The 27801-nt window shown below is 38.2% G+C and overlaps 1 protein-coding gene across 2 annotated transcripts; it reads right to left on the reverse strand.

Annotated features, from left to right (window-relative positions):
• Positions 1 to 39: 39 nt before the first annotated feature.
• On the reverse strand, positions 40 to 27801 carry SSR1 (signal sequence receptor subunit 1). Of its 2 annotated transcripts, XM_046006230.1 has the most exons (9): positions 27625 to 27801; positions 23699 to 23811; positions 19757 to 19844; positions 18219 to 18481; positions 16347 to 16423; positions 15486 to 15564; positions 13721 to 13814; positions 13429 to 13443; positions 40 to 2411 (listed from the first exon to the last, which is right to left on the reverse strand). In XM_046006230.1, exons 1-9 carry the CDS (start codon positions 27701 to 27703, stop codon positions 2344 to 2346), a joined length of 876 nt encoding a protein of 291 aa, XP_045862186.1. In that variant the 5' UTR covers positions 27704 to 27801; the 3' UTR covers positions 40 to 2343. The 2 variants fall into 2 exon arrangements, with proteins under 2 accessions (XP_045862186.1, XP_045862188.1); XM_046006232.1 differs by lacking the exon at positions 13429 to 13443 and having other exon boundaries at positions 27625 to 27791.

A 27801-nucleotide genomic window follows, 5' to 3' on the forward strand; every position in this document is an offset into this window, starting at 1 on the left:
GTAAGACCGTGAAATGAATGATGAAGCTATACAACCAAAGCAAGATCCATGCTTTATGAACACATTATTCTCACATGTCTGCGTGACAGGTTTGGTACACAAGATTCTTGGTTCATTTTACAGATTCTGAAACCAATTTGCTCAAAAGGTAAGTTCTGAAACCATGGTTGGTGTAGCAAATGAATATATCAAAACAAACTTTAAAAACTTCATCCAAATATTTACATTTAAAAAAGACATTTAAAAAATAGGCTACTTATTAAGTGTGCTTGAACAAACCATGTGTGGAATTGAATTCCATTCATTATGGAGTTAGTTTTCTGCTAAACACATACTGATACTATAGAAGACCCTGGGAGCTGAGGATTTAAGAGTTTGACTGTTCCCAATTGATGCTAAAAAACTAAACAACATGACAAATAGTTTCTGAGGTACTAATCTGAACCTCAGCAGTGGAAAGGCTACATGTAAGGCAAATTACTTAGGAATCAGAAGGGCTGGCACCTGTAACTCAGTGGCTTTGCCACTGCCTAAGTACCACCAAGTAGTCAATGAAACTGTCTAGAAACCATTTAAATTTTGTAATTACACCTCACTGCATTATGGTTCTAGGAGTTTCAAAAACTTAGGAATTCACAAAACAATGTTTTGAAATATATTCCTTGAGAAGGTGGAGGGTCTCCTATATTACATTAAACAAAAAACATGCAGTTTTTACAGCTCATAGAGCTTTTTCAAAATAAGCTACTGATCATACAGCCCAATTAAAAACTCAAAACACTTTATATTACACATATAGAAAGTTTATAGTTCAGCAATGCCAATATAGAGAATTTGACACCTTAGCCCCTACTTGCGAAGTGATTAACAACTATACAACAATAACTTCTATTCTATTGTCATAGGCTTTGGCTCAGATGTTTAAATACTTAAAGAACTTGGTAAGATTTTTTTGTTTGTGTGCCTTGTTTTGCTGTTGTTTCGTGTGGGAATGGGTGGGGATTATAAAGAGGGCAGGAGGGGTAAATCCATTGTATTAAAGACAGATCAGGAATTAAACAGCCACTAGAATTTCATTTACCATTTCTTTACAAAATATATGTGGGAGAATATGGCTTAAAGACAGAGGGGAAAAGCCTCTTATCTGTTCACACTATTTTACTTTACTCTTTATCCAGTCTGACAATAATGCCAAACTTCATTTACTACCTAGGACAAGAGTGACTCTAATAGGATTTTACAAAGTCCAATCTAATTTTGGTACTGAGATCTTAAGTGCTTAAAATTTTGGAATTCTTCAGATTTATTAAAAAAAAGTTTTCTGAACAAATTACCCAAAAATATTAGATAGAAACCAACTGGTTAACTACTTAAAAAAATATCCAATTCATTTTTTTTTTTTTTACAGATTAGTATTACTTGTAATGTATCTCTGCCCCTATAAACTGACTTTTTGCTTCGTCTATAGACCAAGGCAATTTTTTCCAAGCAAGATACTCCTAATTAAGGGAAAAATATGATCTCTTGAAAAAACAAAAATACCTAAGTGGGTCAGAAAGAAAACAACAATGGATAACACAACTCAGGTCCCACAAATGTACCATTTTCTTAAAAAAAAAAAAAAAAGAAAGAAAGAAAAAAGTAAAAAAAGAAAAAGGGGTGCGTTTTATATATCAAAATCAGCAGAATTCTCATGCTTCACAATTTTGTTGCTAGAAATCCCCAAATTCCTTGGACTCATTTGGGAAGTTTTCTGAAGGTGCGCATTATGGTAAACAGCAGCAAAATACCAAAACAATTCTATTGCTAAAAAGCAGCTACTCCTGTTTGTGCCTTTAGAATACTAGTTGTAAAACAGCAACAATAACAAAATGCTAATTGCTCCATCAACTGGATTTGAAAAATTCTAGAAGAGAAACAAACTGTTTTCTTTAAAACAATCTAAGGCAGGACATTTACAATCATATTGGACAAATATTCATTGAGTTTTGGCAGGGGGAAGTACCAGAAAATGTCAAAAAGAGACACAACAGCATTATATTTAGTATTCTAAAGGCAGGCTTCAGGTAGTTCAACAATGATTCTGGTAACACCAACTGCTCACATACATACACACGCACACACATAGATTTTAATGGCTTAAAAAAAACCAAATTTGTTACTTTAGAAAAATGAATGCAGTGCATTTTCAGTAATATTATCGCCACAGACTCTGATTGCTCAGTCCACACATAAGTAGTAGTTGCCTTCTATGGTGATATGGCTTCTCTGCACTAATTCCCATCAGGCCGAAAAACATTAGGGCAGGTTAAGTAAAGATTGAATTGTTGCACAAAGGAACATTTACTCATCAGATCCCACTGATCTCTTCTGTGCCCGTTTCCTGGGCAACCTTCTTGGTGAAGCTTTATCTGGAAGAAAAGAGAAAGTTTTAACTTGCTTATTGTAAATATGATGGATTCAAAAGACCTTTAAAAAGCATTTTCCTTCAACTTTACCACTAAGTTTACAAAGAAACAAAAGAACACACATGCAAAAATACCCTAGTATAAATGCCTCTTATGTAGGTTGTTAAACTAACCTTTAAGATAATCCTTAAAGAAGTAACTCAATTCAAACAAAACTTTTTGTGACCAAGGTGGGAAAAGGTCTCTTCTTGGTTACTGGAATATTTAAGCAACCAAGCAAAATCTTAAATTCTACAATTTAGTATGTTTATACACGTGTAAATAAGTGCTTTAGAGATAGTGTCAAAGGTATGAAATTTGCAGCTTAAAAACACCTATAACGCCTACAAATAAGCCATGCAGTTTGCTAATTTTTGGCAATTTCACAAATTAAGCTGCAATGAACAGCAGGTTAAAGGAAATTTTTAGACAGAAGATCAATATCAAAACCATCCTGTAAACACAAGCCTTCTTTGTATATATACTTTTTTCTCTTTATCTCCTTACATTATCTTCCTAGTGGGTTCTATTAAACAAAAGCTAAAATTGGTGGTGATTTTTACTTTGATCCAGTAAGAGGAGTCACCAGTATGTTTCTTTAAGTAAGGCTATCTTCTTCTCTGACCACTACTTCTTTAATTTCTAGGAGCACTTTACATATTAGGAAGTAAAACCCTTTGTGGTACAAGTTACAAATTAAAATTATTTTTCCAGCTTAAAAAAAAAAATGAAGGGCTGGAAAAAATATTTAACACCAAAGTATGGCGTTTATTTTGTAAGCATTTCATGAACAATGGTATGAAAAAAAATTTACCTAGAGGACTTAATTTTTCTAAAATTGCCAGATCACCAAAACTGTAATTTAAAAATATACAGTAAATGTCTATCAAGAATACTTAGCAGCTAAATTCCTTTTCAAAAATATGCTTTAATGATTATGAAATAATGAGTCTGCAAATCACAGGAAAACTGACCCCGATACTTTATTAAGATAGGTTAGTTAATGAAGTGTTTGGGGGGGGGGGTCTCAACTCACCCAAAACTGAGCATAGAAGCATTTTTCTGATGGAAAAAGCCTGCAACTTTCATCAGATTTCAGAAAGATTAGACTAAAACTACTGCCTTTATGCAACTGACCAATTATTAGATGATAATATTTTAAGATAAACAATATGCTCAATATTATCTTTGAGCTTTATGTAAGTAGGCTCTGTGTGGGGCTCAAACGCAGGACCCTGAGACCAAGACCTGAGCTGAGATCAACAGCTGGATGCTTAACCAACTCAGGCACTCCTCAAAATGTTCTTTATTTTTTTAAGATTAATTCTTTCTTTGAGAGAGCAAGAGCACAAGTAGGGGAGCAGTGGAGGGAGAGGGAGAAGCAGACTCCCCACTGAGCAGGAAGCCTGATGTGGGGGCTCGATCCCAGGACCCTGAGATCATGACCCAAGTCAAAAGGGGATGCTTAACCGACTGAGACACCCAGATGCCCCAAAAAGGACTTTAGAATCAAACAGCCCTCTGTGTGAATGTAGTGGTTACTATGCAAACTGAAGTCAGTAATCAGCACTTCACAACAATTTCAACTATCTGCAGCAGGGTTTTCAATAGAACACATGAAAAAGAGCCGCAGAGGACCTTCAATGCCTGTTTCAACACCCCAACTGGACTCCAGTAAAGCACCCAACTCTGCCTACCTTAACAAGAAGTCTAAAAACCTACACCAGCCCAGCACAGCCAAGTTAAGAAGCACATACATGAGCAAAAGAGTAAGACAGCATTCTACAGTCATTCGGCTTTTGGGATAATGGCTCCAAATTCCTCAAGGGCCTAGAAAGCAGCATTTTATTTTATTTCAGCAAAAAACAGTAACTCATGTGTGTAATGCTTTTCAGCCCAAGGAAAAGAAAACAGCCCCCTCTTACCACTTGCCCCACCAAAAACCTTAAAAAAATACTTAAAAAATCCAAAAACCTAATATATTATTTAAGGTCAAAATATTTCAACTTTTAAGAGCAAAGCTTAAAACTATATGAAATAAGAAATCACTTAACTGAAAGAACAAAAAACATTGGAACATGATGTTAATGAGATTCAGTAAATGGGGCAGATCTGAAAATGCCCAAGCTGCTCTTATTTTAAAAGAAAGGTGTCACAGAAAACCACCTCATTGTGGCAAAGCTGCAACTTTTTTCTTTTTTAAAAAGACAAAGGCAAAATGTCAGCAGAAACCTAAACTTGTCCCTCACCAACCTCTTCTCAGACTGCACAATCTACCCCATTTCCTACTACACCTGGGGGAGTCATATTATATAAATAGCTGTCAGATCAATTTTTTAAATTAATGAGATAAAAATTATAAGCTTTCTAATGGATCCCCACGTTAAAAGGAAGTCAAATTACATGAAAGGCTTCATCTTTATAAGTTTCTGATCAGGTTGCCTTACGTATACATTTAAAACACTAGTATTAAACAAAGGACCCATAATTTTCTATTAATAGCACCTAACCTGTCATTTACAGTTAAAAAGACTTGAGGGAAACAGAAGTGCCCTAATCTGAAATGCACAACATATCAGGAAAAGATGTATTTGTAGCAGGCTCAAATTGTTTCAAACCACCCCTCCTTTCTTTATATTCTGATGAGTGAGATGGAGACGAGAAAAATCTCTTGCCAAATTAAACAGTGGCCCTGAAACCTGTCTGTCCTCACACTACCCCTCTCCAACATTCCTGGAAGCCTGAGAGACTTCCACTACCATGCGCACCTCCTTTTTCATTATCTTTAAATTTTCTTTTGGTTTTCTCCATTCTGTCCTCAAATATGAGAAGCATATGTCTTGGGCGCCTGGGTGGCTCAGTGGTTTAAGCTGCTGCCTTCGGCTCGGGTCATGATCTCAGGGTCCTGGGATCGAGTCCCACATCGGGCTCCCTGCTCAGCTCTCTCTGTCTGCCTCTCTGCCTACTTATGATCTCTCTCTGTCAAATAAATAAATAAAATCTTTAAAAAAAAAAAAAGAAGAAGCATATGTCTTATCTTTGAAAGAGATAGATCGGGCTATTTTTTCCTAAATTATCTTTAATTTGGCTCAACCCCTTTACTCTGAGAAAACCGTGTTCGAAGGGTGGTTCTCAAAGTATGGTCTGGACCAAGAGCCTCAAAAATCACCTGAGAAAATAGATATGCAAATCCTTGGGCCTCACCCAGACCTACTTGACTGGAAATTCTAGGGGGTGAGGCCTAGCAAGGGTAAGAAGCTGGCCAGGTGGTTCGTGAGTGCTACAGTTTTGAGAACTACTGCTGTAAGATATCAAGTGTTAAGAGAAACAAAATACAAGCATACAAAATTAAGTAAAAGTATTTTTTAAATTGAACTGAAAATATCAGTATGATTTCAGGGTTTGAAAAAATATGTATTTTCTAGCTCAGTTCACAGAATGGGCCTGGAAAAAATGTCACCCGGTATCAGTGACATTCCTAAAGCCTAGATTTTCATTTCTAGTATCATAAAGCCTAGATTTTCATTTCTAGTATCATCCAGGAGTCCTTGGAGAAACAGCTTGTTTCATGCCTAGAGCAATTACAAAATGTCTGGATTATCTTGTTGAGCCAGCAAGGAAGGGATCATTCAAAGATCCAAAGGGTAAGCCTGGAGGTGGTTCAAAAAAGGCAACTGGTAAACCCATCTCAGCCCTTTGGTTGAGATCAAGCATAAAAAGGCAACCAGCAATCAAAACTGTAACAATCTGAGCATGAAAAAAGAATACAGCTAAAATATACTGATTCTATGAAAAACTGAGTTTGTACATGATAATCAAAAAACAAGAGAAAATTAGAAAAACTCTTTTGTCACATTGGGTGGTTTTTAAGTTAACTCTTTGAAAATTGGAAAGTAAAGGGAAATTAAGCACTTATCCTCCTCTTCCAACAGTAACTACTTTCTATAAAGTAACCCAAAAGTCCCAGTTGATGGAGAGCTCTACTTCACCAAAGAATGGCAGTTAGTAAAAATTAAAGAAATTTCAATTAAAAATCAACACAACTTCTGAAACATTGATTCGTGAAAGGATTTAAGCTGGTGACTGGTTTGGAGAACTGGATATCTGTGTGATGCCAAAGTAATGCCACAGAGATAACTTCTAGGTTGCAAGCAAAACCACCACCCTTTCCTGGTTACATGGGAACGTCATGTGGCTCCTACCCTAATTTGTGCTCAATTCAGGATCATTAATGATGGGACAATCAGAGACTGTCTCTGGATGTGATCCAGGGAGAAGTACTTATGATATATGCTATCAACCAAAAATGATTCAGTCTAATTAAACCTATAGATTTATCGTCCAAGTTAAAGAAATTTTAACTAAAAGGCACCAAGAGAAAACAATCAGAGAACATGGGACTTTCTCGAGTCTCATCCTTCAGGGTGATAACTGGGTCAGCAGCACTGGCACCATCCGGGAGCCTGTTAGAAACACCAACATTTGGGCCCCAGCCTAAAGCACCTGAATCTGAACCTGCATCACAGTAGGATTTTCAAATGATCTTTATACATATTCAAGTATGAGAGGCCACCTTCCACAGGTCGAAAGGCCAATCTCTTTGAACTGCTATAAATTAAAAGGGACTTAAAAAAAAGGTGGGGGGGGGGTACTTAAGACAGAACTACCAGGTGCAATGCATTGTCCCATATTGGAAAAACAAGTTGTAAAGGATATTTCTGAAACCAGTGAAGAAATTTTGACATGATTATTTATTAATAAATAAAATAATTCATTATTCTTTAAATGTGATGTTATTTCTATCAGGAAGGGAGTTACTTCTTTGCAAATCAAAATTTTTTTGAAAGTAGTGTGGCACTGTAAAAAAAACAAAGAAACAAACAAAAAAAAAACCAAAAAAAACCAAACCTCTAAGAGAGCAAGTCATCAGAATGCCTGACTGACTGAGCTAAAAGAGCACTGGACTCAGGGGTGCCTGGGTGGCTTGGTGGGTTAAGCCTCTGCCTTTGGCTCAGGCCAGGATCCCAGGGTCCTGGGATCAAGCCCCACATCGGGCTCTCTGCTCAGTGGGGAGCCTGCTTACTCCTCTCTCTATCTGCCTGCCTCTCTGCCTACTTGTGATCTCTGTCAAATAAATAAATAAATAAATAAATAAGGCATTGGACTCTTGATCTCAGGGTTGTGAGTTCAACCCCCATGTTGGGTATAGAGATTACTTAAAGGGGGGGGGGATAATCATGTTTTTACTAATCACACGTATTTTTTTATACCCTTCTTCCTTCTTAACTTCTGTGCCCCCAATTTTGAAAAATGTTTTCTTTTATTCAAAGTAATATATATGTATATTTTAAACTTAAATTTTAGGGGGCGCCTGGGTGGCTCAGTGGGTTGGGCCTCTGCCTTCCACTCGGGTCATGGTTCCAGAGTCTTGGGATCGAGTCCCGCATCGGGCTCTCTGCTCAGCAGGGAGCCTGCTTCCCTCTCTCTCTCCGCCTGCCTCTCTGCCTACTTGTGATCTCTCTCTGTCAAATAAATAAATAAAATCTTAAAAAAAAAAAAAAAAAAAACCTTAAATTTTAGGTAGTTAACATATAGAACAATACTGGCTCCTGGAGTAAAATTCAGTGATTCATTACTTACATAGAACACCCAGTGCTCATCACAAGTGCCCTCCTTAATGCCCATCTACCATCTAACCCATCCCTTGCCCACCACCCTCCATCAACCCTCAGTTTGTTTTTTATCATTAAGAGTCTCTCACTGTGCCCCCAATTTCTGAAATGGTCTCAGGACTCCTTTGATTTCAGAGAAGGCTCTTTTTTTTTTTTTTAATTTTTTTTTTTTTATTTTTATTTATTTGACAGAGAGAAATCACAACTAGGCAGAGAGGCAGGCAGAGAGAGAGGAGGAAGCAGGCTCCCCGCGGAGCAGAGATCCCGATGCGGGGCTCGATCCCAGGACCCTGGGATCATGACCTGAGCCGAAGGCAGAGGCTTTAACCCACTGAGCCACCCAGGCGCCCCAGGACTCCTTTGATTTCACAGCATGAGGCTCCAACTAGGACCTCTTAGCTCCCAGGCTTTGCTAATAGTAATGGTGAAAAAGGACTGATTATACGTATGAGAGTGTTACATGCCTTCCACCTATTTTCAAATTCCAATAACAATTTATAAATAACATGCCTCTCTCAGGCGTGCCTGGGTGGCTCAGTAGGTTAAAGCCTCTGCCTTCGGCTCGGGTCATGATCCCAGGGTCCTGGGATCGAGCCCCATATCATCCCTGATATCATCCCTGAGCAGGGAGCCTGCTTCCCTTCCTCTCTCTCTGCCTGCCTCTCTGCCTACTTGTGATCTCTGTCTGTCAAATAAATAAATAAAATCTTTTAAAAAAACAAAAAAAACAATACAAAAAAAAACCCCCCAAAAACAAATAAAAAAAAACATGCCTCTCAATAAGTCTGTAGAGGGCAATGAATCACAACCCTGGTTTTGATAAAAACTTTTATCTTCCTAACTGGAAAATCAGATTGTATCAATGCTGTTCAGAAGTTTCACTGTTGTTTATGAAGTTTTTCCAAAATGAGGGGTTTCATGTAAATGGAAAAAGGAATAATACAAGTATCTTTGGTGGTTAAGACATGGACCTAAAACAAAATCAGATTTTGAGCAAGAAAGACCAGTACCATTAAAAAACATTTAGGGACTTTAATGCTCTCCTTCTTTGAGTCTTAAGTCTTCCTGGGAAAACACATGGGCTTCAGAATGTGACAATCCAGCTAAGGATCTTAGCAGGTTATTTTTTCTCAGTAGCAATTTCTCATCAGTAAATAGAGACAGCACCTCACCTTACAGAGTGTTCTAGAATGCCCAGTATAGGGAGGTGCTCAACAGAAGTTCAATTCTTTCCTTCAACAAGGCCTCCCTAGATCCTAATATGGTCCCCTTTCCTAACCTAGAAGTTGTCCATGTAATTCACTCTTTCACATATCAGATACCATCTCTGATTACTCAAATATTTCATAAATGTGCTTTATTTTCCTCAGGTGGAAATGTAAACTCCTGAAAAAAAACAGTAATATTCTTCTTTTCAACATGCCCATTGAGAACATAGCATTGTATTAGGACAGAATAAACACCTGACACCTGCTGATGAAAATACAATCAAACACAAACACTCTGTAAGTGTAATAATTCTCAGCTTTAAGCTCATGAACAATGTCAGGGAAAAAGATACTATAAAACCACTCCCCTATCCACAATCTATTTGTCATGCAGAAATTCTTTGGGAGGGGTGGCTCCACAGCTTATAGTGATTTTACTTTTCAATTGTGACTTTTAATGCTTTTCAACATTTCAAACAATTCTGTGTAAGATATTTAAAATTTAATTGTTCATGAAGAACCCTTATTTTAGGGCGCCTGGGTGGCTCAGTGGGTTAAAGCCTCTGCCTTTGGCTCAGTTCATGATCCCAGGGTTCTGGGATGGAGCCCCGCATCGGGCTCTCTGCTCAGCGGGGAGCCTGCTTCCCCCTCTCTCTCTGCCTGCCTTTCTGCCTACTTGTGATCTCTGTCTGTCAAATAAATAAGTAAAAGCTAAAAAAACAAACAACAACAACAACAAAAAACCCCCCTTATTTTAAACATACCAGACTACAAAAGTAATTCTGATGCATTATAAAGAGACCACAGTTTACCCTACAACCCAATTCCATATTTTGCTATCCATATCAGGTTAATATGGAAAACTTGTCCTTAAACAGCAAAGAATAAAGATTTAAATTTTAAGATAAATTATTTCATGGGATCTCAGCTACCACTTACGCTGTATGTCCCAATGTCTCCAAATCTTTAAATTTAATTTTAAATAGTCTCTACACCCAAAGTGGGGTTTGAATTTATAACCCCAATCCACAGACTGAGCCAGCCAGGTGCCCCATCAATGTCTCCAAATCCTGATTCACCTCTGCTCTAAATACAACTTTCAAATGCTTACTGGACATCCTTATCAGGGCTCCTCACGATCAACAGACCTAGTTCTAATTCCTCTCCCCTCATGCACTGTGCCACTCTTCTTATATTCCCTAACAGTAACAGGATCATCTTCCATCCAGATGCGTAAAACTCTAACTCTTCCCTCCTTCCTCCCTCAAACATCCAAAAAGCCACCCAAAGCCCAATCTGCTTTTTTTTTTTTTTTAAAGATTTTATTTATTTATTTATTTGACAGAGAGAAACCACAAGTAGACAGAGAGGCAGGCAGAGAGAGAGAGAGGGAAGCAGGCTCGCCGCCAAGCAGAGAGACCGATGCGGGACTCGATCCCTGGACCCTGAGACCATGACCAGAGCCGAAGGCAGCGGCTTAACCCACTGAGCCACCCAGGTGCCCCAGCCCAATCTGCTTTAATTCTGAAATACCTTTCCAGTTTCTTTTCCTCCAAATCACTACTGCTTTAGGTTAGGCCCTAAGGATTTCTCAGATGCTTTACTGAAATCATCTAACTGGTATCCCAACTTCGAGTGGCTCCTGCTTGCTATACTTGCTAAACCATACAACACAAAACTATGATAATTTCTTTTAAAAATATAAATTTATTTCTCTGCTTCTGAGTATCTGATAGCCAAGTCCTTAGCCTGGCACATAAAACTGAAGATTCCTTCTCACCTAACTTCTTAATAAGACTCTGGTCAAAAGTCAACTTTCATGAATGACTCCCCTACTCTCTCCTAGAGAACGAAGGCCCCTCCCTCCTTTGCTGTTACTGCTTTGTACCCACTTCTAATAAAGGAACTACCATATCATAATTATGTTTCAATAGAGAAAGCTCCCTGAAAGTAATAATGAAAACAATTCACTTCATAACCCTGGAGAGGACAGGAACTGCCCATTCACAAAAAAGTAGATACTAAGTGGCCAATATACATGTGTAAAGAAGTCAAACCTTCTTAACTGTATGAAAGACAACATTTTGTACCATACTGCCAAATTAAAACATTTGATAATACTTAATACCTTAGCCTGGTGGGCACCTGGGTGGCTCAGTTGATCAAGCAACTGCCTTCAGCTCAGGTCATGATCCCGGAATCCTGGGATCGAGTCCTGCATTGGGCTTCCTGCTCCTCCTCCTGACCTTCTCCCCTCTCACTCTCTCCCTCAAATGAATAAATACAATCTTTAAAAACAAATACTTAAGATTGGTGAGAATGAAAAAGAAATAGGCAATATTGTGCACTGCTGAGAATATGAACTATCTTTTGAAAGGGAAATAGGACTTTCCATTAAAATAAAATAAAAATGTATGTAACCTTAGACCTAACCATGTTACTTTTAAGGAGTTATGTATCCCAGGTACAGGGATGGGTGAAAGGGGAGAAGGAGGTCAAAAGGTACAAACTTCCAGCTATAAAATAACTAAGTCATGGGGGTGTAATGAATATCACGATATCTATAGTTTTAAATACTGCACTATATATTTGAAAGTTTGCTAAGAGGGTAGATCTTAAAAGTTCTTGTTACAAGAAAAAAAAAGATTTGGGGTGCCCACGTGGCTCAGTCAGTTAAGGGTCTGCCTTCGGCTCAGGTCATGATCCCAGATCCCATGATAGAGCCCCGAGTTGGGGACTCTGTTCAGTGGGGAGTCGGCTTCTCCCACTCTCTCTGCCCCTCCCCCTGCCTGGAAGCAAGCATTCAAGTAAAAAAGCAAATCTTTAAAAAAAAAAAAAAAGTTTTTTAACTATGTGTGGTAACAGACTTACTGTGGTGATCATTTTACAATATATACAAATACTGAATCATTACACTGTGCATGTGAATCTGTTATATGTCAACTAACTCAATTAAAAAATGAGAAATTATCCCATAAATTTTTATATAAAAATGTTCATTATAGTTTTAAGAATGAAAAACTGGAAATACTAAATATCTTTCAATACAGAATAGGTTTAACTTATCATGACATATTTAGATAAAGGAATACTATCCAGTTATTAAAAAGAATGAGGTAAATAAGTCAGTACCATTAAAAAAAAAAAAAAAAAATCCAAGGGGCGCCTGGGTGGCTCAGTGGGTTAAAGCCTCTGCCTTCGGCTTGGGTCATGATCCCAGGGTCCTGGGACTGAGCGCCGCATCAGGCTCTCTGCTCAGCTGGGAGCCTGCCTCCCCCTCTCTCTCTGCCTGCCCCTCTGCCTACTTGTGATCTCTGTCTGTCAAATAAATAAATAAAATCTTTAAAAAAAAAAAATCCAAGACATGAAAACTCAGAAAGTAGAACAGTGTATGCAATATGATGTCATTTGTATAAAATATTTACAAACAACAGACATACGTACTGGTAAATGTACAGTAAATACTTAGAATAACGAACACCTATTATTTATAGAAAATAAAATTAGTGTAGACAGGAGGTGATCTCAGTATTTCACTTCTGTACTATTTATTAATGTTTTTAATATGAGGCCATAGCACTCTTATAATGAATGTTTCTTAAAAGTCAATTTACGGGGCCCCTGCATGGCATCGTCAGATGAGCAACAGACTCTTGGTTTCAGCTCAGGTCATGATCTCAGGGTTGTGAGATCGAGCCCCAGATCAGGCTCCATGTCAGCAGAGTCTGCTTGAGATTCTTTCTTCCTCTGCCCCTTCCTGCACTAGCTTGCTTGCTCACTCTCTAACGTAAATAAATGTTATAAAACAAAAACAGTCCATTTACAATTGGAGGGAAAAAGTCTTTCATTCTTTCATAAATATTAGTATTTTAGGTAATCACATACATAATGAAACTGAAATATATGTTAGATAAACTACCAAGCAATGTTTCAGTTTTATTCTTTCAAACTACAGTGGGCAGTTAGTAGTTAGTTTTTCTAATAAATACAGTGCTAGAAAACTCTTCCATTACTCATTAAACTTCCTGTGAAGTATTCATATGCTATACAAAATCCAGTACCATACGTAGCAAACACCATTAAAAAAATTAATTGCCTCACCTCTTCTACTCTGCACTGAAGCAACAGAAAAAAAGAGATAGGAAAGGATTAGGAATACAGAGAATTCACACATTTGTATATAAAACTGCTGATTTGGAAGCATTCTACATTAAAACTTAAAAATACTTCTCAGAATAAAATTTTAAAGTGTTTATTAATATTACACTTGATTCTATACAAGTAATGGAAAAGATAAGTGTTAAGTAGCATTGACCAAGCATTTTTTATATCTAAAATACTTAATTTCCATTTGAGAGAAAATTTTTCCAGCTAAGTTTATAAGAGTACTTACTGATCTGATTCAAAGTTTCCTGAGGAATCCAACTCATGTCAACATCATTCTGACTTGATGTACCCATCTCCACCTTCTGTATGGGCCTCTTGCGCTAAAAGAGCATAAAAAATTTTAAAGGAGTTCTATTATAATGGTCACTATAATTTTTAAAAAAGTGTATTAAGTGACCTAATTTAAATATCTTAAACAAATATGTCCTCTTCAAAACATATTCCTACTTAAGTATTTTATTAATTAGAAGGATAAATTCATGCCTAACTCCAATTATAAAGAATAGATAATAAGGAATAAAACTTCATAACAATGATTTATTTTCAGGTTTTAAAGGACATTTCCTCTGCTACAAAACTTTATATGTCTGTGGGCTGGTGGACCGACTAAGAACTTCTATTTATACAGTGATGTTTCTCTCCCTTTGGGAATCAAATCATAGATTTATTTTAACATCCAACAAAATTCAAGATAATTTCTGGAATGGTGCACGCAGGCAGGTGGATTTCTGCACTGTTAGTTAACTAAACACAAACAATTGGCACAGATAAAACAAAAATTTTAAATCTCATTTAAGCTAACAATCTCAAATTTTGTTCCTGGAGTATTTGCATCAAAACTACTAGGGAGACAAATAGGAGTACTGGGTGGCTCAGTGGGTTAAAGCCTCTGCCTTCGGCTCAGGTCATGATCCCAGGGTTCTGGGATCAAGCCCCGCATTGGGCTCTCTGTTCAGCAGGGAGCCTGCTTCCCCCTCTCTTTCTGCTTCCTTCTTTGCCTACTTGTGATCTCTGTCTGTCAAATAAATAAATAAAACCTTAAAAAAAAAAAAAAACTACTAGGGAGAAAATGATGCAATTCCTTCTTTAGTCTTGCTCTTAAACAACAAACCTAATCATTTATGTAAGAGTATTAGGTATATGGTCCAAAAACTGGACTCTGAATACATGAAAAGTAACTAAAAATTGGCTTCGTTCAAATGAAAACAAACAAAAAAACCCCCCAAAACAAACAAAAAAACTGGAGATGTCCTTGTATCTAACACAAATTTATAGCAAAAATGCTACTATGAAAAGGAGGTAAAGAAAGCTATGGAAAGTAATACTTGAGCACTAAGTATTTCTCTTTTAAAGAGCAAGTACTTAATATAAATTTTGACACAAATCTTGTTATACTTTCCATTGAGAGGAACATGGGCTGTTCTGTTTTCTTTGCAGGGAGGACAGATAAAGACACAGTGAAAGAGAAACCAGGATTACAACAGGTGCTTCAGTGCTGCCACTTCACTACCCTAACAAGAAAGCAGAAGTTTGATGGAATACGGCCACATTCATTCTTTCTTTTTCAATGAAAAGACTCAATTAATTGCTAACTGGAAATTATTCCTAGAGTTAATAGTATTAAGGCAATGTAAAAGCTGTGTTGCTTAAAGGTACAATAGCATCCATGAAAAAGCAAATAGAACAATGAAATCTTACGTCTGAGATTAAGGAATAAAAATTCTAGCATAGTTTAGAATTATAGTATGAAAGTAAAGATTATTCTGGAAGATGTAGCCAAAAGACCCTAAATACATTTGTGTATGGAAGTCTGAACAGACACAAGTCACGTATCCAAGATCTCATCTACTGGTTTTATTTTAAAAAGGTGCAATAAACCTATAAATGCACAAACCCACAGTTGAGAGCAAGAAGCCACAAATAACTAGATTATACTTAGTACGGTAACAACTTCTAAAGTATGGCTGTAAGAGTCATTCATCTAGAATTACCTTTCTAGATTCCAGGAGTTGATGAAGGCCAACAACAACCAAGAGCCCAAGACCAGCAAGGAACATATACATAAAGATTCTGATATAAAAGGAAAAAAAGCAAACTGGTTTTAATTCTTAAGAAACATCACAACTAATTAAAACTATAATCCTGCTTTAACTCAAACAATACCATAGCTGTAATTACAACTAAAATTCTAACACAATATATGCTTTCCAAATAAGTTGTAGAGCAAAGGAAGAAAATATTTTATATTCTACTGAAGTCTAGGTAGTAAGTTTCACAGATTTATTTTTAAGAACAATTAGTCAAAAAAAGCAATTATATGATCTAAAATAAATAAAATTAATATTTATTACACTCAATCTCAAGCTCAGTTAAAATAAATGCATTAGGTTTTGTCTCCCTCAAATATTAAATTATTTTGCATAATTTGACTTAAAAATTGCTTTTGGTCAACATGTATGTGTATACAGTGACAAATGACTCATTATCCTTCAAGAACACAGTTTCTAAGATAACATCTAGTTTATATTTTTAATAGCAATTGAAGAGGTATGTAACTTAGATGATGCTGGTGATCAGCTCACCAGCATGAGGTAGATAAGAATTTAGAAAGAAGGGACATTCAGAAAGCCAACTACCTTTTTAAAACAATTTTGGTCATTTTCTATTATCTTTCCTAACTCACTATTAATAGTTATAAAATATAAAATCCTAAAATATGGATTTACGTAAGCAGGATTTCACATAAATCTTAGTTTAGTCTATTTTCATTATTAAAACAAAAGTTGACAGGAGCAAGCATTCCAGGCCTACCCTGTGAGATCAAGATCTGCAAATTTGCAAACTTCACTTACGTTTCTCCATCTAACCCATCCTCTCTTTCAATAATTGTAACTGTTTGATTGAAGACAGCATCTTGGAATACATTGCCCTATTAATAAATCACAAAAATGTCAATAGCATTGAAAAAAAAAGAAGATTATAAGATTTCTGAAAACTGTTACCCTAATAGATATAAAACAGCTTTCTCATCACCTAGGTCAGTAAGACTCAAAAGTCACATGTAATTGCACTATGCAAGTAATTCAGATTCAACATTATATTACTTTCTTCCACAAAATAAAAATGCCTCCTTCTTTGCTAAAGTTGTCCTCTGCTTTTGTGAAGGTGGGGAAATGTGTGAAAACCAGGGAAGTAAAATAAAAAGGGGATAAAATGCACAGAAAGAAACAAAGCCCACAGAATACCCATAAACTAGAAGCCATAACTTCTGCTGAGTATAATCCTCCAAAAAAGAAGGGAAGAGTATGAAAATGTATACAGTAGCAGCTGCAGTAGCAGATTTTAAGAACTAGACTTGAACAGAAGTCAAATCCATGCTCTAAATTTATAATGGACTGGAAATCGATTTACAATAAATGCAATTTTCAGTATCACAATATTTTTCTGTGGCAGTCTTGGAACAGTTTTGTCAGTTCAGCACAACTTGTTTTCAAATACAAGAATCAGTGGAATAATACACAGATAGCAGTTTCCAGTGTTTGATGATTCACACAAAGGCAGTACTCTTCAGAACTGTCACTTATTGCTAAACTGTAATAACATAAGTTTTACTTCAAAATCTTTCTACCTGCGTTGCTCCAACGACAATTCCAAGAATCTGAATACATTGATACAAACTAACATTCAAAATGGTACTAAAACTGCAACGTGTCTGTTGGATTAAGTTTAATTCTGCTTGAAAACAAGACAAAATATATAATTATTCAAACTGCATAACTATAATGTTAAGGAAGATTAATATATTATTTTGAAGGATGAAAAACCCACGAATTAAAAAAAAAAAGAAAACTTAATTGCAACATGATTTACCGTAGACATGAGTAAACATGTTGACACTACGTGAAGAAAAGGGTTCAGTAAACTTCCAAGAGAGCTTTCCTTCTCTGAAAACTTTTTGAGAAGGGAATGGTTTAGATGTGCTCTCATCTGAAGGATGTAATAGTTGGCACCTAGAGGTCAACTCTCAGCAGTAAAATTCTAGTGGGATTCTCTCATTCATTCATTGGACATACTATATATATATTAAAAACCACAAGAAAGACAACAGAGCTTGTATAAGACTATTTGATTCTCATAAACCATAAACCTCACTGCTCTATCCTAAAAATATTTAGTTATATTTTTATCTACGAGTACATAAAATTAGGGAAAAAGTTACAGAAAGTCCTTAAGACTTGAAATTAAAGCAGTAAAATGGGCAAAATATAAGCAATGAACGGAGGTACAAAACAAATTACTCTACATTTTACCATCTTAGTAAGAAGCAGACTCCACTGTGTGGCTTACTGTCTCGTTAAGCTCAAGCTCAACACAGGTAGAAAGATTCTGAAGTAAAAATTAGGTATTACAGTTTAGCAATAAGTGACAGTTCTGAAGAGTACTGCCTTTGTGTGAAGCATCAAACCCTCTTTGCTACTACAGGCCACTACTTATCTCTAGTCTGATTCACTTATGCTGGGCTATCACCTGTTCATATCTATCTGCCTTGCTGGATTCTAGACCTGAAGACAACTATGACCAAATTATTTCTGCCTCCCTGTTGTCCACCACAGCTCCAACCATAAACAGGTGAGTGAATGAATAAATATAAGAGTATTCATTTAACAATGTCAATTGTTCTCATCCATCTGTAACTTAAAAAAAAAAAAATTAGCAGGCCTTACATTCAAATCTTTGTAGTTCAGATTGATGACTAGACCAAAGGGTCGTCCACCCATGGGCTCTGCAGGAATGAAGGAGTATTCAAAAGTTGCCTGTCTCTGGGGTGGCACTACAGTGTTCAGAGGAAGAGCTGTGAAATTCTGGATATAAAACTGGTAGTCTTGAGGATAACGGAATGAGGCATCTAAGGATTCAACGATAAAATCTTCTGTACCCTTGTTTGTAAAGCCTACTAGGAACTTCACAATGTTATTTGCTGGAAAATCTAAGAAACAAAAAAAAAGAAAGCAGAAGATTAGAAAACGTTCAAAGCACACAAAACAAATAGACATAACTGAGGATTTGAGCACCCTTTCCTATAAATGGACGTGGTTTCAGAACCTTTTTCAGTAGAGCACCCCAGTTTCCTACTAACTAGTAACTGATTACAGTTGGTGTATAAACTGGAACACTTCTCTGTACTCTTGCATTCCAACTTCATAACTGAACACAGAATCTCAATGTTAAGACTACATCACTTCCACGCTATGTGGTCTAAGAAAGAGCTGTGTATTTTTAGCATTAAGATTACCCTGCAGTGGGACTACTTGTCTTGAAGTCACCTCCAACTTATATCTGTTATCTGTGCAGACAAGAACAGAATGACAGAAAAGTAAGTCTAAGAGGTCCACCGGAAAATCGTAGTATCTTTTAAAATATTGAAAAAAAAAATTAACCAGGTAACCCATAACATTTTAAGCAATCAGTCAACACACAAAATTTGAAGTAACAACCCAATGAGGAAGCTATAAAAAAGAGGGGAAATCTCTTATCAAATCATACTTTTTGTAGGCATAAAATTCAAATATATGTGGGAATAAAACAAAACTTGAGAAGACCAAGATAATAACATCAAAAAGAAAATTCTTCAATAATTATATGTGGCCTACAGAACTGAGTTTTACCCAGTTAGTAGAAGCTTTGGGACAGACACATCTGAATCCATCTTTATAATCTATTTAACAGATGAGTAATTCTGGACCTGTTCTTCATGTCTCTAAATCTCAGTTTAATAGTAACTATCCTCATACAGTTTCTGTTAAGATAAAGTGAATGCACAAAAATAATGAGAACAGTATTTGTTTATAGTTCCCCATAAATATAAGACATTATGTTTCCTTTTAATGAAACTAGGCTCTAATCCAGGCCTAACTATACAGATTTAATATTTCACTAATATTTATACACTCAAAATATGAGTCAGTTTACTGTGGCAGTTTGAAAAAGTTTAAAACCAGTATCTTCCAAAAGAATATTTAACTTCTAATTAAAAGAGATACTATTTAATTTCCCCCTTAGTTTAAATGCCAGGAATACTACCTTATGGATATGGGTAATCACATATATAAGAGGATTTTTTTCAAATACGTATTTATACCATACTTGTAAGAAAGAGGAAAATGAATAAAGATTTTAAATATTACTAATGCTTCCCCCAAAAAGTGAGCTTGTCATTTGAAACATTCCCATGTCTGAGTTAAAACTAACATTTCTCTATTACCTTCTCCTTTCACAAATAGGATAGTTGTATCTGCACTTGGTGAAGCTTCAGGTTCACCAGATACATCTTCTTCCTCTTTATCTTCAGCCTAACAAAAACAACATTAAAAAGATAATTTTGGAGGAAAATACATCATTTAAAAGTAAGGACTTCACTAGACTTGGGACAAAATATTGCTTTTCCCGGGCTTTGCTGGGATTAGGGATTAGCAGTGGTATGGATTTCAGTGTATCTTATCAGTTAGCATAAAAACTTCCATAGTCGTCATCTCTAAGAATAATATACATACCAGTCCCCTGGGGATTTTATGCAGCTCTGATTCAGTTCTAGAGAAAGCCTGAAACCCTATTTCTAAAAGCACCCAGGAAATACCAAGGCTGCAGGTACTCAAACCACACTTCCGAACTGTAAGGTTCTTGAACATGGGTTGGTAAACTTTATCTGTCAAGTTTGAAAAAGTTTTAAAAACAGCGTCTTTCAAAGGAACACTTAATTCGCAAGTTAAACAGTATTTGTTTTCCCTCTCAGTTTAAATGCCCGGAATAGCACCTCACAGGAAAAAGTCTCAAACTCAGTTTCCCCACCCCCCATCCTCCCACAAGGATGAAGGAAATAGGACTCTGAAAGCAGCACCAACCCAAGGACCCAGATATCAAATATTTTTGGCTCTGGGAACCACGAGGTCTCTCTGGTCAACTCTGAGGCTTCAGTATGAAGGCAGCCACAGACCGTATGTACAACAATAAGGACAACTAGGCCTAGCCTGCAGCCATTTTGCTGACTTCTGTTCTAGACAACCTTGTCATCATCCCAAATTAATAGAACAATTTTCCTGTGAGAAGATGTCACACAACTTGGAAGAAGTGGTTTTATTTTTTTTTTGTTAAAGATTTTATTTATTTATATGACAGAGAGATAGCACAAGTAGGCAGAGCAACAGGCAGAGGGAAAAGGAGAAGGCTCTCCGCTGAGCAGGGAGCTCAATGTGGAGCTTGATCCCAGGACCCTGGGATCATGACCAGAGCCAAAGGCAGCCACTTAACCGACTGAGCCATCCAGGTGCCCCGGAAGAAGTGGTTTAAAAAAAAAGTGAGCAGGATCACATTGGGATGATGGAAAGGTCCTAAAATTCAAAGCCACTCAACTTGGTACATTTACTATAGATTGTTGAATTATATGTTTAAAACAGGTTAATGGTATGATATGTAAATTATATCTCCATACAGTAGTTAAAAAATATGAACAAACTTTAAAGTAAAAACTTAACCCTCAGGGCGCCTGGGTGCTCAGTTGGTTAAGCGTCTGCCTTCAGCTCTAGTCATGATCCCAGGGTCCTTCGAACAAGACTCGCATCTGTCTATTTGCTCAGTGGGCGGGGAGCCTGCTTCCCCTCCTCCCTCTGCACCTTTCCCCAAATCATTCTGTCAAATAAATAAAATGTTAAAAAAAAAAATTACCTTAAAAAAATTTTAAAAAATTTTAATCCTTGGTGTAGCACTTCTCTACTCATCAATGAGGATTACAGAGATAGTCACATACTTGAATGTTCAGGTCTTTAACAAATTGAGATGCTTAAGGGCATCACTGTTTACTGGCATTTTGTTTCTCTCACTTATGTAAAACATTCTCTCCTTCAATAGACAGACTTCTCAAGAGCAAAGACTGTCTTATACTTTAAATATTCTTCAAACCCAGGTCATACACTTAAGAGAAGACACTCAAACATTTGTTCGATGAGTGCAATTGTTTGATGTTATATATTAAGTATCCTTAATGATACTATTCATTTAGTAAGAGTTAGTGAATTTCTACTTTTGAGAAAAGAGACCCACAAATAGAAAGAGACCAGAGACAAGAAGGCAGGAACCATAAACTGTAATAAGGAGAAAGGAGTATACTTGAGAAATGGTTCAGAGAAACCACCCTGAAGATTTGATTAATGGGCTGTGGGATAAAAAGAAATGAAGTCATGAGGCAAGAGCTTGAATCACTAGAGCCGTATCAAAACAGAAAATAGTTATATGGCGGTGGGATGGATGGTAAAAAGCTGAATTCCATTTTGAACATGTAAAATTTCAGGTACGAATGGAGTATCTAGATGGTGCTATTTGGCGGAGAGCTGGAAATAAAGGTACGGAGCTCAGAAAGGTAAATACCTAGAGAGACAGGATCTGAAGGTCATTGAGAAAAGGTGGTGCTGGTTGACACCACAGTGTCATCAACATGAAGGAGCCAAGCAGAGGGAGAGAAGGTGGTAGAGAGACCAAGCAGGAGCAGCTGGGCAGAGGAAACTAGAGTGGCAGGGGGACAGAAGCCAACATGAAGGAACTCAAGGAAAGGGTACTCTGCAAATGCTACCAAGAACTCAAACAAGGTAACAATGAAAAACAGGCCAGGAATTTCGCAATTAGGTCAGTGGTGATTTAGCAAGAACAGTTTTACTAGCTACATCAGATGAGACCACAGTACAAATGTGAAGTGGTACCGTTTATTCTTTTCAAGATAGGTGGTGGTAACAAAAAAATGTGTAGCAACTTAAAGTGCAGGAATACGAAGTGGCATATGGAAATATATGCACAGCTTATCAGAATCAAGTCACCGAGAAGGAACAGTGAAGTTACAAAAGGAAATAATACAAAATCCCCCAGACGAGATAGGGACAATAACGCAGGTGGTAGCACTAGCCTTAGAAAGAGTAAAGACAGACAACTCACTATTTTTTAAGAAGAACACATAAAAAGGATGAGTGAATAATATATTCAGAAGTAGAAATTTGATACAGTTCATACTTAATGGCCTTTGTTTTCAGACACTGAAGGCAGTTTTGCTAATTCCGTGAAGAGGACTGATTCTGGAGTAAAAATTTGTGCAGGATAAATTATAGTAGTCCAAGAGAGGAAATAAAATGAGCTAGAAGCATGCTGCAATGATCTTGATTCTAGCCCAACATTCTTACTGTTTTACGGTAATTTTATAGTAAAAATTTCAGAACTGGACTTTTTTTAAGATATTATTTATTTATTTGACAGACAGAGATCTCAAGTAGATGGAGAGGAGGCAGAGAGAGAGAGAGGAGGAAGCGGACTCCCCATTGAGCAGAGAGTCCGATGCAGGGCTCGATCCCAGGACCCTGAGATCATGACCTGAGCAGAAGGCAGAGGTTTAACCCACTGAGCCATTCAGGTGCCCCCAGAACTGGACTTTTAAGAGATCTTCTCTAAGCCCCTTCCTCTTCACAGGGCACATTTTATACACTGTTTACTCCCTGCTCTCCCTGCCTGCCACCAAAACACATATATACTGCCCTAAGAACAGAAACTTCATGAGAACAGAGAAAATACCTAGCTTGTTTACTGCAGGTCTAAGAACAATGCCTAGAACATAGTAGGGACTCAGTAAATATATACTTACTGAATGAAGGAAAAAAAGGGAGGAAAATGAGATCTAGAGCGAGAAGCTACTCAAAATCAAAAAACTAAGTAGCATGCAACCCAAATCTATCAACACTGGTCCAGTGCCATTCCCACTATTATCCTCTCAGGCTCATGTCTATATGATCTTTAATTGTTCTTTGTATCATGCCTCCCTCCTTGTGCAAGAAAATATTCATGATCCATCCTCAGTCACTGGCCTGTTTCTCCCAACTTCAATCCACTCTGATCATAGTAACAAACCTCTAAAAGCCAGAATTTTAATCCCAAATTGGTCTATAAAAAGATAAATTCTAGGGGCATCTGGGTGGCTCAGTTGGTTAAACGCCTGCCTTCTGCTTAGGTCATGATCCCAGTGTCCTGGGATCAGGCCCCGTATCAGGTTCCCTGCTTAGCAGGGAGTCTGCTTCTCCCTCTCCCTCTCTGTCTAATATATAAAATCTTTAAAAAATAAAAAAAGATAAATTGTAGAAATGATATAAACATGAATTACACTGTATAGAACACTAACCAAATCTGTGGGTTCATCTTCTTCCACCTCTGCTTCATCATCTTCATCTTCAATTATTGAATCTTCCACCGTTTCTTCATCTTCTGTAAGATCCTGAGCTGCAGCTAATGAGCCTAACAATTAAACAGAAATAAGAAGTTAAGCTTTACCGCTGGCATACTGATGTTTTCAGTCCCGGGTACAGGCAATACACCTTTCCCCTTGGAGTAATTCAATCTCCCAGTTCCCTTGAAAGATGCCAAATTACAATGCATCTAGAATATTCATGATTTTATCTTATCAACAGTCTTACCAGGGACACCTGGGTGGCTCAGTCGTTAAGCATCTGCCATCAACTCAGGTCTTGATCTCAGGGTCCTGGATTCAACTGCCACATCAGGCTCTCTCTGCTTAGCAGGGAGCCTGCCTCTCCTTCTGCCCTCCCTACTTGTGTGCATTCTCTTTCTCTGTCTCTCTCAAATAAATAAATAAAATTTAAAAAAAAATAGTCTTACCAACCGTATGTTAACTTTAATGGGAAATGCTGTTTAATTTTCAAAAGCACTTACTTGTCAGGGAAAATGAACTGCTGAAACTAAAAATGCCTTGAAGCTCGAATAAAAACTTCAAGTAAGTTTGTTTTAAAACTAAGACACTCCAGGGGCACCTGGGTGGCTCAGTGGGTTAAGCCTCTGCCTTCGGCTCCGGTCATGATCTCAGGGTCCTGGGATCGAGCCGCAGCACATTGGGCTCTCTGCTCAGCGGGGAGCCTGCTTCCTCCTCTCTCTCTGCCTGCCTCTCTGCTTACTCGTGATCTCTCTCTGTCAAATAAATAAATCTTTAAAAAAATAAATAAATAAAAAATAGAACTAAGACACTCCAGGGGTGCCTGGCTGGCTCAGTTGTTGAGAATCTGCCTTCAGCTCAGGTCATGGTCCTAGGGTCCTGGGATGAAGGCCCACATCCATGTACCTAGCCACCCCTCCCCCGGATCAGGCTCCTTACTGCGAGGGGAGCCTAACTTCTTCCAATCCCCCTGCCCCTCCATCTGCTTGTGCGTACGTGCCTGTGTGTGTGCACAGGCATGCTCTCTGTCAAATAAATAAATAAAGAAAGAAAGAAAATTTCATTAAAAAAATAAAAGAAAGAAGCTCCAGAACTTAATCCCTGTTATTAACCATACAAAAAAGCAAAACCTGGGGGACACCTGGGTGGCTCAGTGGGTTAAAGCCTCTGCCTTCAGCTCAGGTCATGATCCCAGGGTCCTGGGATAGAGCCCCGCATCGGGCTCTCTGCTCAGCAGAGAGCCTGCTCCCTCCCTTCTCTCTCTGCCTGCCTCTCTGCCTACTTGTGATCTCTGTCAAATAAATAAATAGGTAAATCTTTAAAAAAAAAACAAAAAAAAAAAACCCCACAAAACCCTGTTCGGGTCTAAAGGAAAATAGCAATCTCAGTAACTAGGCAAGAAACATTTGTTATTAAAGTTAACTACAGCTCAAACTCTTAGAACTTGATCACAATGTAAGTCCAAGGAACAAATATTTGTATGGCATCCACAGTAAAAACTAGCTTGCATGAAGCACATTTAGTAAAATAAAAACTATACTGGTAACTTCAGGGTTGAAAGCACTGAAAGCATGCACTTATTTTTGCATATGGTTTCAAACACGTTTTTTTAAAAAAAGATTTTATTTATTTATTTGACAGACAGAGATCACAAATAGGCAGAGAGAGAGGGGAGGAAGCAGGCTCCCTGCTGAGCAGAGAGCCCAATGCAGGACTCCATCCCAGGACCCTGAGATCATGACCTGAGCCCAAGGCAGAGGCTTAACCCACTGAGCCACCCAGGTGCCCCCAAACTTGTCTTAAGTACTTTTTTTATTTCTCCTACACTGAAAAATTAAGCATAACTAAGGGCAAGAAACAATTTTATAAGCAAAAGTTCTCTAAATAAGTCATATTAAATCTATTTCAGGCAAGACAGTCACTTAAAGAAATTTCAAAGTTCTACTGACTCTTCCAACATTTCTCAGAAAGAATGATGATGTGGCAATTCAGAGGGGGGAAAAATGTGGGAAAGGAAGCATGTGTATATGCTGCAATACCCAGGAAAAACAGTATATATTAAGGATTCTGCATTTTAAGCCTTTTCCAGTTCCTTGAATTTTTACCGGCTGTTAAGATTTATGTAAAACATTAAAGAACACTGAACCACACATCACGAACTGAAAAACAGCCTCTACTGTTTGCTACACAAAGACAGCGCATTCATAATTTACAAGTCACTTTCTAAAACCAATAAGAAAAATACTTATCCCGACATAATAATTTTAAGTTGGACTTAAATTTCAGGAGTTCTCAATATGTACAATGGCTTTTCACCCTGCATTTCAGTAGATACTAATATTAATCAGTAACAATTCTGTGCCTAGAAAGTCTAGCAATTCTCAATTGCAAAAATTGTAAATATCCTTTGAAAGAAAGACCATTCCTCACAAAAAAATGTTTAAAGATATCCAGTTAGGTTTAGATACAATTGACGTTTCTTTAAAAAAAAGGTTTTCAAACCTGAGAAAACATATTCTAGTTTCTAAGTACAACTGTCAAATTTTCTTTAATTTTTTTTTTAAGATTTGATTTACTTATTTGACAGAGAGAGACAGCGAGAGAGGGAACACAAGCAGGGGGAGTGAGAGGGGGAGAAGCAGGCTTCCTGACACACAGGGAGCCCAATGCGGAGCTCAATCCCAGAACCCTGGGATCATGACCTGAGCCACCCAAGAGCCCCCAAATTTTTTTTAAAAAGCCAATACGAACAAACCAGCAAGCAACTCATAAAGGAACAGAATCCCTCTTTAAGCCTGCAAATGAATTCATTAAGAGGTCTGGTTAATTTTCTCACTTGGTTTTTTAATCCACTAAAGAGAAACCAGTCCCTTCACTCTTCTTTGCAAAAGCACCGGTGGATACCTGCCATTATCATTCGTTTTGCCACACAGCTTGCTTAAACTTACAGAATGAAAGGAATTCTAGTGATCCTTTAGTCAGACTGACTTTTACAGATTAGAAAGCTGAAGTTCATAATAGAACCAGGACAAAAAGACAACCAAGGTTCCCCATCTTTAATGTCCGGTTAAGTTATTTTCACACCAGATTAACTGCTGGAAAGAACAAACAAACGTATAATGTCGAATTCGATGTTTCTTCCCCAGGGCAATGTGATGCTTCCACAAAACAAAAAATAGTTACGGGGGAAAAAACGGGGGGAGGAGAAGAAATATGAGGGCTCAAGTAACAGGAATTCCTCTGTTGGCCTGGGAGTAGGGGTGGACAATGAAGGCGAAAATGGGGAGTTTTTCTGAAATGAAGACTCCTGGTAACAAACAGGGTGCAGGAGCTGATAAACAGGGAGAGGACCACAAAGGGGGAGCGTGAAGAGATGCTCTAAGAGTTTAGGTGTGTAGAAACCACGGGTTTCCGCAAATGAATGAAGGAGGGCTCCCAACGTGGAAGCTAAAGACACGTCAGCCCAGAGCGGAGGGGGTGGAGCGGAGGCGGCCAGAAGAAATACAACGGGCTGCGGCGCGCTCGGGGTGCAGCTGTGCCCACTGCCCACTCGCCTCCTTCCCTGTGCCCAAGACCCACCAACTCCGGCCACAGCAGCAGGCGCGGGTCCCGGGACACAGAAACGCAAGGCTACGGGCGGCCACCAAGCAAGGTCGCCCGGCACTGCCCCGCGCTCGGCGTGGAAGGGGCGGAGGCCCCAGCGGGGTCGCCCCGCGCGTGCCGGGACCCCCCAACTACAAGCCGGGGGTCGGGGAAGGGGTGGGGAGAGGCTGGAGGAACGGACGCCGGACCCAGGATCCGCTGCCGCCTCCGGTTTCAAACTTGCTGTCGCTGGCGTCTCCTTCCCGGCCAAGACCCGCCGCCCACCCCCCTCGCCTCACCTCCAGGGCCACTGCGGAGCACGACCGCAGCGGGGAATACGAGCAAGAGCAGCAGAAGCAGGCGGGAGAGGACTCTCATGGCGCAGCCGGTCCGGTGTCCAGTCACCGCCCGCCAGTGCTCTCCGCGGCTCCGGCGGTAATGGCGTTACTCTTCATCCGGGCTCCGGGAGGGGGCGA

The sequence above is a fragment of the Meles meles genome, chromosome 5 (genome assembly GCF_922984935.1).
Source record: "Meles meles chromosome 5, mMelMel3.1 paternal haplotype, whole genome shotgun sequence".
NCBI classification, from domain to species: Eukaryota; Metazoa; Chordata; class Mammalia; order Carnivora; family Mustelidae; genus Meles; species Meles meles.